General features: G+C 38.3%; 1 protein-coding gene across 3 annotated transcripts in view; it reads right to left on the bottom strand.

The window, feature by feature from the left end:
• sema5ba (sema domain, seven thrombospondin repeats (type 1 and type 1-like), transmembrane domain (TM) and short cytoplasmic domain, (semaphorin) 5Ba) overlaps nucleotides 1-16475 on the bottom strand; it is a 282636-nt gene that overhangs the window by 89320 nt on the left and 176841 nt on the right. For all 3 annotated transcript variants that reach the window (XM_047370498.1, XM_047370497.1, XM_047370496.1), the window contains 3 exons: nucleotides 10614-10676; nucleotides 9791-9889; nucleotides 9486-9699 (listed from right to left, as the gene is read on the bottom strand). In XM_047370498.1, the coding sequence (XP_047226454.1) occupies nucleotides 9486-9699; nucleotides 9791-9889; nucleotides 10614-10676 (376 nt within the window). The remainder of the gene's footprint in view (nucleotides 1-9485; nucleotides 9700-9790; nucleotides 9890-10613; nucleotides 10677-16475) is intronic.

Raw genomic sequence — 16475 nt, 5'->3', positions numbered from 1 at the left:
AACACAACCTTTAATTTGAGTATATGGGGAAAAAAATCCCAGTTAAAAATAATATTGCATGGGGTGGCATGTGGTGTAGAGGTAGAGCATCTGAACCATATACAGAGGCTAGGAGTTCTTGACACAGTCATCCGGGGTTTGATTCTTGACCCTCAAACCTTTGCTGCATGTCTTCCCCCCTTCTCTCTCTGCCCATTTCCTGTCTGTAATCTGTGACATAAAGCCCACTATTTCCACAAAAATTTTAAATAGAAACATAATTGCTTTAAACAAAATTACAAGTTGCACGATTTCAAAAAAATGTCCAGGCTTCTGTATGAGTCACTAGGTCTTGTTATCAACACTTAGACATAATCAATATACCAAGCAGGTTTTTGGAAGTGATAACAATAAAAAGCCCATTCTGTGCAAACATTACAAACATAAATATGTGGAACTTTCTAAACTCCGTTCTACTTGACTGCTTTGATCAGGTGAGACTAATATCTCGATTATGCAAGTACATCTGTACCTTTTTGTTCCGACAGAACAGTATGACATGATGTTATAGGAAAACAATGCTCTAGCATTGCTTTCCTACACTGCAGTCAGGCTGCCACAGATGTTTTGGACATGTTCCCAACATTCTGCCTCAAGAGCATCTAATATGGTGCTATGCTGTCTGCACTGATGATCAATGACTCATCCTGGTATGCAATATGCTTTTAACTGGAAGTGTAACTGATGGCTTTACCTACTTTTTGATTAATTTGGCCAATACCTATCTGACCAGTTGCAGCCACTAGTAGCACATTAAAATTTCATTGCCAGGCAGTAAGGTAATCCTTGAATGTAAAAAGAAAGTAACATCACTGTAAAAGTAAAGTAGCCCAGCCTGAAGGAGTAGAACAATAAATTCCACACCCTTGATCCCAAAACACAGGCACTGTTCAGAACCCCAACACTTTAATGGCTATGTACATGCTTCAAAGACATGAGAGGTCTTCATGCCCTACAAAATCTCAGTAATTTCTTCAAAATTAGACCCATGTGCCACTCATTTGTCAATACAACTGGTAACGTGGAAAGATTTATTGTTTGGCAGCAACTTGAATGCAGCGTTTCGGCAACAAACACTATGGGTGAGTTTGAGCTGAAATGAATGAAAATGTGGAAACTCACACCATGACCACTCTTAACTGTGTTAGAGGACATCTGAACTTGTAGCCAAGCCTCTCTTTTAAAGGTACTGGAAAGATTCATAGCATGGCTTGTGACTGGGCCTTTCTGAAGAATGGTCATTAATCCATCTCGCTGTATGAGCCAGCCTTGTTAAATCTTATAGGAGAAGACTTATGGTTGTCCTGACTGTTAAAGTGGGTGACACATGTGAAATGTAAATAACTGACCCATCAGTGAATTTTGTTAAAAACAATATTTTTAACATGGGAATTTTCCCCTCCACTAACTGCATGTACTCAATTAAAGGTTTACATCTTCTAGTTTTGAAACGTGAGATTTTGCTAATGCAAATAAAGATTAATTTATTTGAAGCCTTCTTACACATCTTTTCCAGAGCCTTGTGACATTCAGATGTATGATGGAAAACAGTCGGTCAGCACCTGGCAGGCTACCAGGATACCCCTGACCTCCCTCCGCCCCACCCTCCAGTTCTCCTGAACCAGAGAGAGCTTAGAGCTGAAAATGAGATTTTCATTCACACCCTAATATCCACTGGGAACACAACTCCATACCCCTCACAGAAGCAACCACGGAGCAAAACAATCTTTGAGGACTCGGATGAAGGCCAACATGCGCTTGACTGTCTGCACAGTCAGCTGTGATTATGCTGATCAGGACGTTATCTACTTTGTTACCCATCTTTCTCTGTCTCGCCTCATTTCACAAACTTTCTTTGTGCTTGTGTGTGTGGTTTTAAACCACACATATACAGCTGCAACCCACATGCTGTTCATGCCGCCCCCTCACTGTCTAAATACTCAGTGACAAGCACACACCTGCATGCATACACAGGCAGAGGACCTGCATGGTGTGACACATGCTGTGTGCTGTAATTTTACACTCTCCGTAGGGTGAGGAATAATTATATCGCTCAATCACTCCCCAGTCTGTCATCTCTTCATCCAACTTTGTCATCCATCCTCTGAGAGAAGCACACAAACACGCAGCTTTCATCTCATCCAGCTTTGGTCGGACTCCATCTACTATTAAACTTCACTTTTTCTGCCAGTCCTTTACACTGGAAGTCAAGCGTCAAGCTTTGTCAAAAGGGTCAAGAGTTTTAAATCAACATCTGCTCATTATTTAAAACTTAAGTTAAAAGTTTTAAAAATTGTTCATATATTGAGCATTAAGTTGTATATCCTCTGCCCCTCACTTATAAATGGCAAAGGGAAGTGGCACAGAAGATGATGTTCCTCCCTAAAGTCAACTATATATTTTCAATGGTCCCAACAAAACCACTCTAGAATGGGTTTAGGTCGGCAAACTCATAAACATTGCTGATGTGATATTTGCTATCATTTCCCTGGATTCAACCGACATTTTTACCTCCTTATAATTGTTTGCCCTGTCCTAATTTTTTGCTATAACCAGATATGGTCTGTCCTGACATTAAGGCAATACAGCCAAATATACAATCGGATGAATATCCTACCCCAAAACCCTCTGTATAAAGAAAATCTGACCTTACACTGTAAGGCATCCACCATACTGTTTACCTACACAGTAAGCACAGGATACACACACACACAAATTCCTTAATATGGGGTATTTCCAAAATCTTTTTCTAAATATACTTTCATAGACCCAAATGGCAATTATCTAATTGACAATGTGCTGTCCATGGTTATTAATTTTGAAACTTGGCAAAAATAGACTCATATAAACCAAAAAATAAGAGTATTATCATATTTGTAGTTAAATGTAGTTTTTTAACGGAACAGAGTAGCTTGAAAATTTTGACATGGTCTTTGTGGTTTGCTAAAGTGATTCCTGAAGCGAGCTGACAGCAACAGTGATTATAGATGTCTCTGAAACAGCCTCGGTTATGTGCCCTTTTTCAAAACCTCAGCCCCAATCAGACCTGCTCATCTGACTTGATGTGTTGCTAAGAATTTTTAATAAAGACACAAACTAACAACTTAAAATGCATTGTTCGCTCATGAATAAACCACAATGATCCTCCCCGTGTCAAAGTGTATTTCTGTGATCATCGTGCATGTAGACAATTTAACCACAAAAATTATATTATCTATTGCAATATCCCTGCAAACAGATGCTCTGATATCACCACCTTTTATTAACAGTGTTTTAAACAGTAAACTGTGGCCGTGAACGCTTCATAATCCTAATCCGCTGATCTTTTATGCGCACCAGCAGAACTCGAAAATAGGAGTTAACACCGCTTATAGAGCAATATTTATTAACAGCACCTGCTGATATTAAAAGACCGACAGTGCTAAAGAACTAAGCCGGAAATTCCATTATTGGAATTAGGGAAAGATCATCAGTTGTAAATGTTGCATTGATCTGATTGATTTCAAAATAAACTGCGGGAAGCTAAGAGACAGTCAGATTTTGTTATTTTGGTGATAATCCGATGTTTAATTGTTGTTGAAGTGCAGTGTTTTTACAGATTTTTTGTTTTAAATCTCACCCATAAAAAACCAAACTAAACTACAGAGTTTATTACAACTAAATATGCTGCTCACAACATTTTGAGTGGCTGCTGTTCCCCATGATCCTGCCCATAGCTCTTGACGGAGGAGGTACTTTCTTCTGGCACTGGGATAGCACTGGTTGTTTGGTGCAAGGGCCAGAGTTTGGGCAGTGGAAACAGAGAACTCGTGCTTAGTAGGCACTTGTATCAGTGAAGAACCTGATCAATTTTGGTGTAAATGTCATCTAATTATTATCCTAATTAACATAAAGGTGGGATGGACAGTGATACAATTAGAGCCACTTTAAGCATGCTAAGGTCAGTGCGTCTTCATAAGACAGACATTGGCACTAGCAAATATTTTGCAGCAGCGGATATTTGCTGCATATGATGATCAAAACAATTTTTCAAACAAATTAGTGGAAGCATGGTTTGTCTGATCAAATTGTGTATGCTACAGTTTCTTTTGCATAGAGAGGGGGAAAATGGATTATTATTTACTTAAAAGAAGTTCAAATAAAACACAAGGCAGATATCCAGCTGTGTGAAGAGGGTATTATTATGCATGCACGATCGGCATTAACATCAGTAGCGGCCAATGTTTTTAACATATTGTAGTGGTCCAAAATATAAGACTGGGCCAATATTAACAACCATTGTATATTTCTATCTTGTTGAAGTTTGTGTATGTGTTTCTGGAGGGGTTTGGCCATGTATTTGTCTGGGCATGTGACAGTGATAGAGATGCAATGCAGGATTGTAGGGCACAGAATCAATGTCAGCAGTGTGGACGATTTTTCTCTGTGTTGAAAGGGTTAGGAAATATATCTAATATATCTATCTATCTAATCTATCTATCTATCTATCTATCTATCTATCTATCTATCTATCTATCTATCTATCTATCTATCTATCTATCTATCTATCTATCTATCTATCTATCTATCTATCTATCTATCTATCTATCTATCTATCTATCTATCTATATATCTATCTATCTATCTATCTATCTATCTATCTATCTATCTATCTATCTATCTATCTATCTATCTATCTATCTATCTATCTATCTATCTATCTATCTATCTATCTATCTATCTATCTATCTATCTATCTATCTATCTATCTATCTATCTATCTATCTATCTATCTATCTATCTATCTATCTATCTATCTATCTGTAATATTAATGTAGGATTTCAACATTGGCCCACATTTTTATACCAGTGCATCCATAGGTATTGCTAGTCAAATAATTAGCAGCTCATTTCTCAGTGATACAAACACAATGTATACACCTTAAAAAGTCCATGAAAATAAACTTAATCTTAACCAATGAGAACTGCAAAGAGCCATTTTAGACTATGATTAAAGTATCGTTATAAAGCTGTGCATCAGTCCTGTTGCACTGCCAACATTTTCCAAAGGAGTTTTAGCTGATTTACATGAAAGTAAAGTGAGTGAATATCTCTGTAACCCAATCGGTCAGTGCAGAGACCCAGAAAATATGACAGAACAATCAGGTATTCTTCAAAAATTATTGTGAGTTGCAGCTTTATAGCTACATCAATTCAGTTGCTAATGTTGGATCCAGATATTTAACTAAACTTTTTATCCAGGCAGGCTTTGGAAGTCCACTTCATACTTGTGCCTAAGTGTCACATCATCTATCAGTATAAACATGCCTTTTCTGAGAGACCCCAGAGGGGCAACACCAGTAAGTGAGAGGCATCTCACCATGATAACCAAGAAGCTCTCCAAACAAGTTAGGGACAAAGTTGTTGAGAAGCCAGGATGGGGTTAAATAAATATAAGTGCTTGTAGTTTTAACAACGGTTTGTCGTTTTGTAAAAAATTGTTTATATCAACTTTTAGCCAAAATTCTAATCTTTCTGTGGATACAACACATGTCTATGTTTAACTAAGGGAAGTTCCAGTAATGAAAGTAAAAAAACAAAGTTAAATTCTTCCCCCTGTATCAGGGGTTGGGGTTAACCAGAGAGGCAGCACAGAGACCAAAGGTAACCCTGGAGGAGCTGCAGAGTTCCACAACAGAGACTGAATTATCTGTCCTTAGGACCACAATAGCTTGTACACTCCACCGATCTGGACTTAATCTAAGAGTGGCCAGATTAAAAAAAACCAAAAAACATTACTTAGCATTAAAAATAAGAAGGCACGTTTTATTTGCCAAAAGGCATCTGGGCAACTCCCCAAAATTTATGGAGAAATGAGCTCTAGTTAGATGAGACTAAATTTGAACATTTTAGCCACCAAGAAAAATGCTATATCTGGTACAAACCCAACACCCAAAACCTATCCCCTGAAGAACACCATTCCCACAGTGAAACATCGTGGTGGCAGCATCATGCTTTGAGGATGTTATTCAACAGCAGGGACTGAGAAACTGGTCCAAGTTGAGGGAAAGATGGATGGTGCGAAATACAGGGATATTCTTCAGCAAAACCGGTGTCAGACTGCCTGTATTTCCAGACTGGGTTGGAGGTTCACCTTCGACCCAATGACCTGAAGCATACTGCTAAACCAACACTGGAGTGGTTTAAGGGGACACATTTAAATACGTTGGGATGGCATAGTCAAAGTTTAGACCTCAATACAATTTAGAATGTGTTGTTAGACTTGAAGATCACTGTTCACAAGTGAAAACCATCCAGCATGAGGGAGCTATAGCAGTTCTGCCTTGAGGAATGGGCAAAAATCCCAGTGGAATGTGGCAAGATCGAAGAGACTTATCCAAAGGTGGCTCTTCAAAATATTGACTTTAGGTGGGGGATGAACAGTTACGCACTCTGAGGTTTTCTGTTATTTTGTCTTATTTGTTATTTGCTTCACAATTAACAAAATAATACATCTGCAAAGTTGTAGGCATGTTCTGTAAATGAAATGGTGCAAACTCTTAAACAATCCATTTTAATTCCTGGCTGTGAGGCAACATAACATGAAAAATGCCAAGGGGGTGAATACTTTTGCAAGTCACTGTATCAGTCATCTCATATTTATTTGCACCAAAGAAGAATGTGACCTTAACTTTAAAAACAAAACATTTGGCTTAATGTTATGTTTATGAAGATACACTAATATGTGTACCTTCATAAATACAAATATCTTTGTGTTACTGCAGAGTGTAAGAAGGAAACCGGACAGGAATATGACTTAGTTGAAGTCACATCTACATTTCCGCTGGATTCAGGATTCAGGACATGTGTGAACAGATTTCTGCTGCAGTGTGTTCCCAAGAAAAGACCCAGTGTCAGCAGCAGGGAGATTATTGACAATAGCCCCTGCAGGATAGACAGAATTCCATGTTTCTTCCATTTCATGAATTCCTCTGCTTCCTGTGCCTAACCTGAGCTGTGTTCCACATATGACTTTGCACCAAAAAAGTCTCTCTAATTCTTTGCAAATGGCCCTGTTGGACCGTTATAACAAGATACAATTGTTTTGGAAGCAAAAGTGCGGACTTGGCCATCCAAACAGGCCAGTGAAAATGTTTAAAGAAACGGCAGGAATTTTCAGAGGTTGGTTGAAACAACTTGTGTGGATTATTTGAGAATCCAGCAGGCTTTAGAAAAGGTCTGATGATATATCTGCAGAGATTACATTTCTATCAGGGTGTATCAAACAATCACAAAACACTGAGTTTATGAAATACTGACAAAACCAATACCAGGAGAACAGCTAACATATTCACCTGAACATCTGCAAAAGTCATATAAATGTGAAAATTTACCACTTGGAATATTTTAATTTGACAAAATGAGAATCTTTTATGTTTTAAACCCCATGTACTGGAGCCTATTGATTATTGTTTTAACTTTCCGGAGAATATTATCAAATAAATCACTGCCTGATTAAAAGAATATTGAAATTTGGTATCAATAATAATTAACTATGGCACAAAAAAATGAAAAGTCTTCACAGTGCCTTGCAAAAGCATTTAGATCTATTTAATCTTTTTCACATGTTGTTGGGATTTTGAGTGACAGACCAAATCCAAGTACTGGATAATATTGAAGTGAAAGGAAAGAGATACATGGTTTCCAAAACTCGTGTAAACAAAAATATGTTGCATCCATTTATATTTAACAATCTTATGTCAATACCCTTTGCTGCAGTTATACCTGGGAGTCTTTTACGGTATGTCTATACCATCTTTGCCCATCTAAAAGCTTTAATGTTTGCCCATTCTTTACAAAATAGCTCAATTAGATTTAGGTCTGGACTTTAACTAGGCCACCATAACACATGAATATGTGACCTAAACCTCTGGCTGCATTTTAAAGGTAGCTGTCCTGCTGGAAGGTAAACCTCCACCCCAATCTCCAGCCTTTTGCGACCTCAAATAGGTTTTCCTCTGGGATTCCCTTGCATTCAGCTCCATCTGTCTTCCCCATCAATCCTGACCAGCTTTCCTTCCATGTCCCTGCTGAAGAAAATAATCCCTAAAGAATCCTGCTGCCACTACCATGTTTCACCAAGGTTTGCCATATTCTTTCCATTTTCCACGATGGACAGAAATTCATATTTTTGAATATTTAATTTGAATGTTTCCCCTTAAACCACTCAACTGTGGCTCAGTGGGTAAAGTTGGCATCTTGCAGTCACAAGGTTGTGGGTTTGATTCCAGCTTCTCCCTGTCACATGTTGATGTGCCCCTGGGCAAGGCACTTAACCCCAAGTAGCTTACTGATCTGTTTTCGGTGTATGAATATCTGCGCATTAGTGAGTGCAATTGGGTGAATGTGGCTATAGTGTAAAGCCCTTTCAGCAGTTAGTATAACTGGAAAACCGGTATATAAATTCAGTCCATTAACTTTAGCAGAATGCTTCTAGTCATTGCCCTGAAAAGTTTAATTTTAGTCTCATCTGGCCAGAGCACCTTCCTCCTTACATCTGTGGAATTGCCTACATGCTTTTTGGCAAACTCAAATTGTGTTTTTATTTTTTAACATTAAATAATGTTTTTTTTTTTTCTGGCCACTGTTCCATACAGCCCAGCTCTATGGAGTGTACAGCTAATTGTGGTCCTATGGACAGATACTCTAGTTTCTGCAGTGGAGCTCTGCAGCTCCTCCGGGGCTACCTTTGGTCTCTGTGCTGCCCTCTGATTAATACCCTACTTTGCCTGGTTTGTGAGTTTTGGTGGGAGACCCTCTCTTGGCTGATTTGTTGTAGTACCACGTGCTTTCATTTGAAGATGATGGATTTGATGGTGCTCTGGGGGAACATCAAAGATTTGGATATTGTTTAATAACCTGATTTCTACTTCTCATCAACTTCGCCCCTGACTTGTTTGGAGAGCCCCTTGGTTTGGATTGCACACAGGTGGACTTCATTTCACTAATTAGGTGATTTTTGAAGGTAAGTGGTTCTAGCAGAACATTTAGGGGCTTCATAGGAAAGGGGGTGGATACTTATTCACATCCCAATTTCTTCTTTTTTAATTTCTTTTTTTATAATTTTCTCATTTTATTTGACCAACTTAGACTATTTTGTGCCAATCCATTGCATAAAATAAGATTAAAAAACTTCAAATTACAGGTTGGAATGTAACAAAATATGTAAAAAGCAAAGGGGGTGAATACGTTTGCATTAGTAAAAAAATTTTGAAAACAATGTATTTTTCCTTTCATTTCAATATTCTGAGCTACCTTGTGTTTGTCTCTCACATAAAACCCAAGTGAAATACGTTGAAGTTTGTGGCTGCCACATGACAACATGTGACAAAGTTTAGGTTATATGAATACTTTTGCAAGGCTCTGTAATATTACTCTTAACTTGTTGTGTTGGACTGTTAGTGTACCATTGAGCCATTTGGAGTTGTATTGAGCAGTGCGCAGCGGGGGCATGCCGCCCAGGCTCCTGTATATGACGGGGTCACGTCCTGAGAAGTCGATGACAGTGGCGGCATAGAGCTCTCCGCTTTCAGTTACCACTGCCGTGGAGTTGTGACGAGGGTCGTACGGACAGCGAGCCACCCCGTTTACGCGCTCCAGCACTCTGCTCATGTTACCAACCTTTAGAAAGAAAGATAGAGAAACAAAAATCAAGACAGTGAAAACAGGAGGGAGGAAACTGATTTTATTTAAAATTACTTCCTCACTCTACCTCTCTGGTAATACACAGTGGCTGGAAAGCATTAGTGCCACAGGTCAAGACCTCAGTCTTGTTCACCAGAAGGACTCTGATATAATTCTGGCATTCCATCTGAAAAAAAGGAAGATGAATATGAAGGCATACAAAAGGTAACAGCAGGGTAAAATCTGTATTGGTTCCCTGAATGCTATTGGACACATTACTAAGGAGAATAATGGAACAAGTTTTCTGGTATTAAATTGGCACACAGCGTGGATCCATTGTTGAGAAATATGAACACCAGTGTGGAAGAAAATGGCGGCTTATTTGTGGCATTGACAAAGGCTCGAAGTCAAAAGCATGTTTCAGCACAAAGCATCAAATCTTTTCTGACAAAAGTGGAACATTGATTTATAGGTCTTTGCTGCTGAGAAGAGAGGTAATTGCAGCAAAGAAAATAGTTTTGTGCATTTGGCTTCACTCTTCACCTTATGGGCTCTGTGGGAGATAAATATGATTTTGCAATTAGCTCCTGAAAAATAACATGAAAGAGACAACTGAACTCAACAGCTGTTCTCAGACATTTTTAAAAGGATGTCCTCACTGAGTGTCCCAATATGTCCCTTTGGGTGGTTTTTTACACATTTCCCTCCCCTTCTCTCTTACAGAGTTATTTCTTATAGAGCCCAGGAAAAAAAAACAAAAAAACTTTTGATTGAAGCTTCTGATATAGTGCTCTTCTCAGAGCCCTCCCAGGAGACTAACAAGCACTAAGGCAGAAAATATCAAAATGGCCTCACTGTACACCGAGTCGCGCTAACAAGGAGTGCTGTAATTGGGGCTTGATTGAGGTTACCTCTGTTTTGCCTTTGCTCTGACATGACTTCCTGGTTTCCTCATCCGGTGCCCACTCTGTCGCCTAGGAAACAAACACAAGATGACAAAGGGGTGACAAAGAGGCCGAAAAGCAGTGTGCGGACTTCCCTGAGGTACTTCAAAAGTTACGCAACAACTGACTTTTTCTAACGCTAAAGGCAGGCTAAAAACATGCCTGAAAGGACTTTAACCTCAGTGCTGTTTGTTTATTGTGTACGCAACATTACAATTGGCCTGCCAGCAAAGAGCCCATTTGAGTGAAGAGGTTGAGGCACGCAACGAGGCAGCTCAAGGGCTGAGGACAGCATTAGCATGTAAATGACTTTCTTCTTTCCCTTTTGTCTGCTCTTTCTCAAAAAGTTTGCAACACTCACCTCATCTGCCCTGTTCCAACATCACCTTGATGAGCCAATTCGTTTACTGTTGATGGTTACAGTAGGTGTTGGGCTTAATTATGGATGCAGGCAACAGAAGCTACATTGCAAACACACATTAGTGTGTTTGCAATGTAGCTGCACTGGATCCTGTTAAGTGGGTTGAGAGATGGTCTCATTTTGCCAGAGGGCCCCTGTTGTGTGTCACTGGCCTCATTTCACCCATCCTCTCCCATCTACTAAGCTACTCTGATCTTGGTGCCAGACAGGGAAGGTATGCTTAACTATGCTTTTATGGAGTATTATTATCTCGCTGTTTGTATTTACATTGTCAGCCATAATTATTAGATGTGTAAAATGCCTTAAAATAGATGTATATAAATATATTTTTTTTACAGAAAATCATTTAAATACAGCCTTTAATTTGATAAAATTTTGTTATTGGCACAATAATGAACTGCTACCTTTGCGGTAAATAGTTTGTACAATTCCCATTTTGTGATGATATTCATTTATGATTTGCATTTAGATATATTCTAAAGGTTGTTATGAAGACATGGTCATCTCAACGTGCCATTTTTTCCTGCACTTCTTCAAGAGCTTTTTTTTTACAGTTCTCCTACTATCCTGTTCATGTGAAGACAAAATAAATATGGGTCCTTGTTCAACCTTGTGGCCAGCAACTAAAAGAACTGGACCTCAATGTCATGCCATATTTACAGTACACTCTAGTGAAACAGAACATCGTGGATCATTAAGTAAAAGTTCCTTAAAACTCTGATCAACTTAAAAAAACTTAAGAATAAAGTAAACATACTTAATTTAGATTTATTTTAAAAACGTCTAGTCAAAATCCAGACCTCAATCCAATTGGGATATGAATTATGATTTTGTTAAAAACAATTGCTTGACATGGAATATTTTCCTAACAGAATACATGTCGTCAAATTAAAATTTGGATTGTTTTCAATGTTTCTGTGTGAGATTATGTTACAGCAATAAAAGGTAAATGTCCCTACATATGTGTCTCACCTAAAAAGATGGTTCTCACAAATGGTCATTTGTGCTTTACATTTATAAATTGTTTTCAAAGACAATTTTCAAAATTCAATGTGGCCTGGCAGTTAAGGGTCAACTGTAAGCAGAGAAGAAACACTTTTGAGTAAAGACACAAATGAATGAACCTCATTTACTGCGGTGCTCATCTCTAACACCTACTGTGTGTGCAGCCTTGGGCAATTTAACTTTTCTTTCCCGTGTCTTGCAGGGATATCACTCTTACTCTCTTTCTTTAGTTTTAATTAAAGCTTAGCAGAATGCCTAAATCTGTACAACAATAAAGTAAGAAGCTCCGCTTTAGAAAAAGTCTGTTTAAAATTTAAATGGAAATTAATTTACTTTGAGTGAAGTAGATCTAGATCTCCTAGATCTTTCTAGGGAGAAAACTTTCAGTTTTTAATTTGCTGAAAATATAAACAGATGACTTTGGTCTCTTTTTATCACAGTTCATGGGATTTATCCACTGTCCTCACAGTAGCAGAAATTCATAATTTTAGGTGATTAGCATATGCATAAAATTGTTGCTAATGAGTAAAACTAACAGACTGAACACCACAGATCCCAAACTAAAGAGCTATTCAAATATCTACATAATGAACTGGGAATTTCGTGCCATCTTTGTTTTCAGCTTATTTTCTGTGACATTTCATGACTGCAATTCTTTTTAAATTCAATATAGAAATAGCCTTTTCATGCTAAAACACTGCATGGGGACATATTAACTCCGTATTTTAAATGCAATTGTTGACAGGTTTTAGATGCAGCTTGAAGATCTGCTAGGAACGACTGGGAACCTTTTTTCCTATCAGAAACATACAAAAGGGTAGACATCAGATTCTCTGAAACAGAAATTCCAAACGCTTGCTACCATATTTGAAGACACTAAAGCATATATAATCAAGAACTCAGATTTGATCAATCTGTGATGAACTTTAGTGTGAGTTAAACCCAACTCAGTGCATTTAAATGCCTGCTTTGCTGAAAGTTAAGCTCATACCACCCCCTTTCTTATCTTGCACCGAATGCTTGCATATCTAAAAGCACTTTTTATCTTGCTCCAAACCTGAAGAGACAAAGCGCATTTTGTGAATTAGAAAGAAGGGAGAAAATACAGACTGAAGCTGCTTTAGCCGTGCATAAATAAATTAGGCAGAAAAATAACAAGTGAAGCTCTTGTCAGCATCTGAACATGTAGGTTAGAGGTGCGATTGAGACAAATCCATTAGCATCATAAAGTTATATCTGGCTCCTGCAGCCATTTGAACAGCTAGCTCTAACCCATACTTATGGTTAAAGCTCATCTCCCTGTTACCCACAGCAGGTCCCTTCAATTAACCTTATTCAGACTGAACTGGAAGAGGAGACTGACCATATAAAATGGAGTCTGGTTAACTTAACATGAAGAGGAGAAAATAAAAATACCATAAGTATGTCATGGACTCTACAGGAGCTCAATGTTCTATTCACATTCCTGCAGCAGTCAAACAGTGTGCAGACCGTCAGCCACCTATAATCCAGTTCCCCTGAGCGCAGCGAGCAGCGTGGCACCTGCCATTCAGAGAGCGGCTCCGCCCCTGCTCCGCAGCAGTACATCAATCTGCCGGCTGAAATGAAAACACTGCTCCTCCACAACCTCCGCCTGTCAGCCCCCGTCAGCCAGCGGACTAATGGAATGACGTCATCGTAAACACACATACACACACACACAGGGAGATGGATGCCTTTCCGATGAATCATGCCTTGGAGCACTACCATCTTTTCTGCAGGGCCCCATCTACAAGAATCCCCATCGGCTTAACCCGCTGACCTTCACCAAAAACTGCCACCCTCCTTCCCTCTCTGTCCTTCTCTCTTAGTAAATTTCTTCTTTCTTCACATTGGTTTGGAACAAAGCCACACTCACACAGAGTCTGTGAGAATACCAGCTCTGCCTCGGCATCCTCTCCCTCAAATTCCTTCCCTCACTTCCAAAATGTCAATGGACCAGTAGCCACCAACTGAATGAATTGAATCAGTGCACTAAAGACTGTGTTTTTATAGGGTCTCTTGTATATTTTCCATCATTGGTAATTCAGTTTTACATTAATTGACATTACATTAATTTAATAGTCAAGGTAAAAAAGATTTAAAGACAAATGCCTAAACATGTAATCAACTAAAACTGGATTAAATTAACACAATACGGAAAAATTTATCACAATGCTTAGTAGAATTGTCCATTTCAAACTATAGTTGAAAAGACAAATCTTCCATCTAATTGCAGTAGTAGATTTAATTACAAACACTGACACAGCATACCATGTTGCAGCTAAAAAGAAACATGTGCAAACATACAAAGCACTAGCAAATTGTTAAAGGCATGTACTTAGGATTTATACACAATAAATAGGGTCTGTGCACTGAAATCCCACAAAAAAGGTGCTGCTCATATAAGAAAAATCAGAATCACTGTTTCAAGGCACAACAAACAAAGATAGTTGTCTCAATATATTTTCCTGAATCCATTTTTTAAAGAAGAATGGGTAATACTTTAGGTGCAAGGGACTGTATGCTGGTTCTTCCACACTGAAACTTTGGTGTGGTATCTTAAACTAAAACGTATAATTTTACATTAGTTAAACCATTCTACATGAAATGAACAAAATATGTGATCATTTGCTTAAAACATTTTGCAAGTATCTGGTCCCCCTGTCAGATTTAAAGTTACTTTCATCTATATGTCTGTATTCTTTTATTCACATTTTTTGTAAGTTTTTAAGCCAAGATTGTTTTTTGCTGTAGTGCCTAATTGCATGTTGCTTGTTTATTTGCATGAGTTGTTGAATTAATAGCAGTTGGCTTGTGTTTGTTGTACTTGTGCGTGTTTTCTTTAGTTGCAAAGAAACTACCAGAGTGACTTGCTGAATACGTCAGACACTATCAGGTTAAATTACATGAAGTAACTAGAAAGGTACAATACATAAAACATGTATGTTTTGTACAAGTAATACTTGAATAAATGGCAGCTTGTGAACAGAGGCCGCATGCCTACATTTGCATTGGTGTCCAGGCTCATACATAAAAGATAATATAAAACAATTACATTTAGTGTTTATTTATGCTTTGGTTGGAAACAACTTGAACTTCCTATGTAACATAATATCTATTTTATGGATAAGAGTACTCGTACTCGTACTCGTCGTCTTCCGCTTATCCGGGTCCGGGATAAGAGTAATACAAGGGAAATTATCCAGCCACACAATGCTTCACCTTTTATCCATTTACTTTGCCACCATATGAAATAACAACAGTATGGTATCAAGTTATGAACATGAAACATTGCAGAAAGTGATCCAGGAAAAATTTAACTTGTCTGCTAGAATTCTGCTGTCTAAAATAGGATGTATGACAGAATCTCACAACTCTTTTCTCCACTATACCATCAGGGAATCTTTGAAAAATTGCATCTGTGAGGAATTACATTCACTTTAAGTGATTTTTTCTGTAGTATTTTGTCTTAAGGTGCATGAAGCACATGAAGAGACACCTTTCAAAAGTACTCCTACCCCCTTGAACTTTTTCACATTTTGTCACATTAAGCCATAAATGTCAATGGAACTTCTTGGGGTTTAATGTGACAGACCAACATAAAACAAACAAAAAAAATAAATAGCACAAGGTCCCTTAATAAGTTATCCGATCAGTAAATAGAGTCATCGAGTGTAATTTAATCTAAGGGCCCCAGACATTTGTTAAGGGCCCCAGACATTTGTTAGAGAAAATGTGCACACAAATAGCATCATGTACACCAAGGAACACAGCAGATAAGTCAGGGATAATGTTGTGGAGAAGTTTAGAAAAGGGTTACGTTATAAAACAATACCCAAAGCTTTAGACATCTCATTGAGTAGTGTTTAATCCATCATCTGAAATATGGAAAGAGTATGACACAACTGCAAACTGCAACTGGCAGCCTGAGCAAGGATAGCATGAATCAGAGCAACCATTAGGCCCAGAGTAACTCTGGAAGAGCCACAGAGATCCAAACCCTGGGTGGAAGAATCAGTTGAGGGGAACAACGCATCCAGTCTTTATGGAAGAGTGGCCAGAAGAAAGCCATTGCTGAGTGAGAGCAAATAAGAGGTGCCATCTACAATTTGCCACCAGCACAAGGACACCAGGGAAGAAGGTGCTCTGGTCAGATAAGACTAAAACTGACCTTTTTGCAAAAGACTAAAAATGCACAGCAAACTGAACATGGTAATGTGAAACATGACATTGGCAGCATCATGCTGTGGGGATGCTGTCCTTCAGGAAAGACAGAAAACCTGGTATTACTTTATTCCAATTATGAGCTATCTTTTCTTGGTCTATCACATAAAATTTCAGCAAAACAGAGTGCAGGTGTAGCAAAAATAATAACATGTCCG

The sequence above is a fragment of the Girardinichthys multiradiatus genome, chromosome 7 (genome assembly GCF_021462225.1).
Source record: "Girardinichthys multiradiatus isolate DD_20200921_A chromosome 7, DD_fGirMul_XY1, whole genome shotgun sequence".
NCBI classification, from domain to species: domain Eukaryota; kingdom Metazoa; phylum Chordata; class Actinopteri; order Cyprinodontiformes; family Goodeidae; genus Girardinichthys; species Girardinichthys multiradiatus.
Note: the sequence above shows the minus strand (reverse complement) of the source record. Positions and strands in the feature narration are given on the sequence as shown.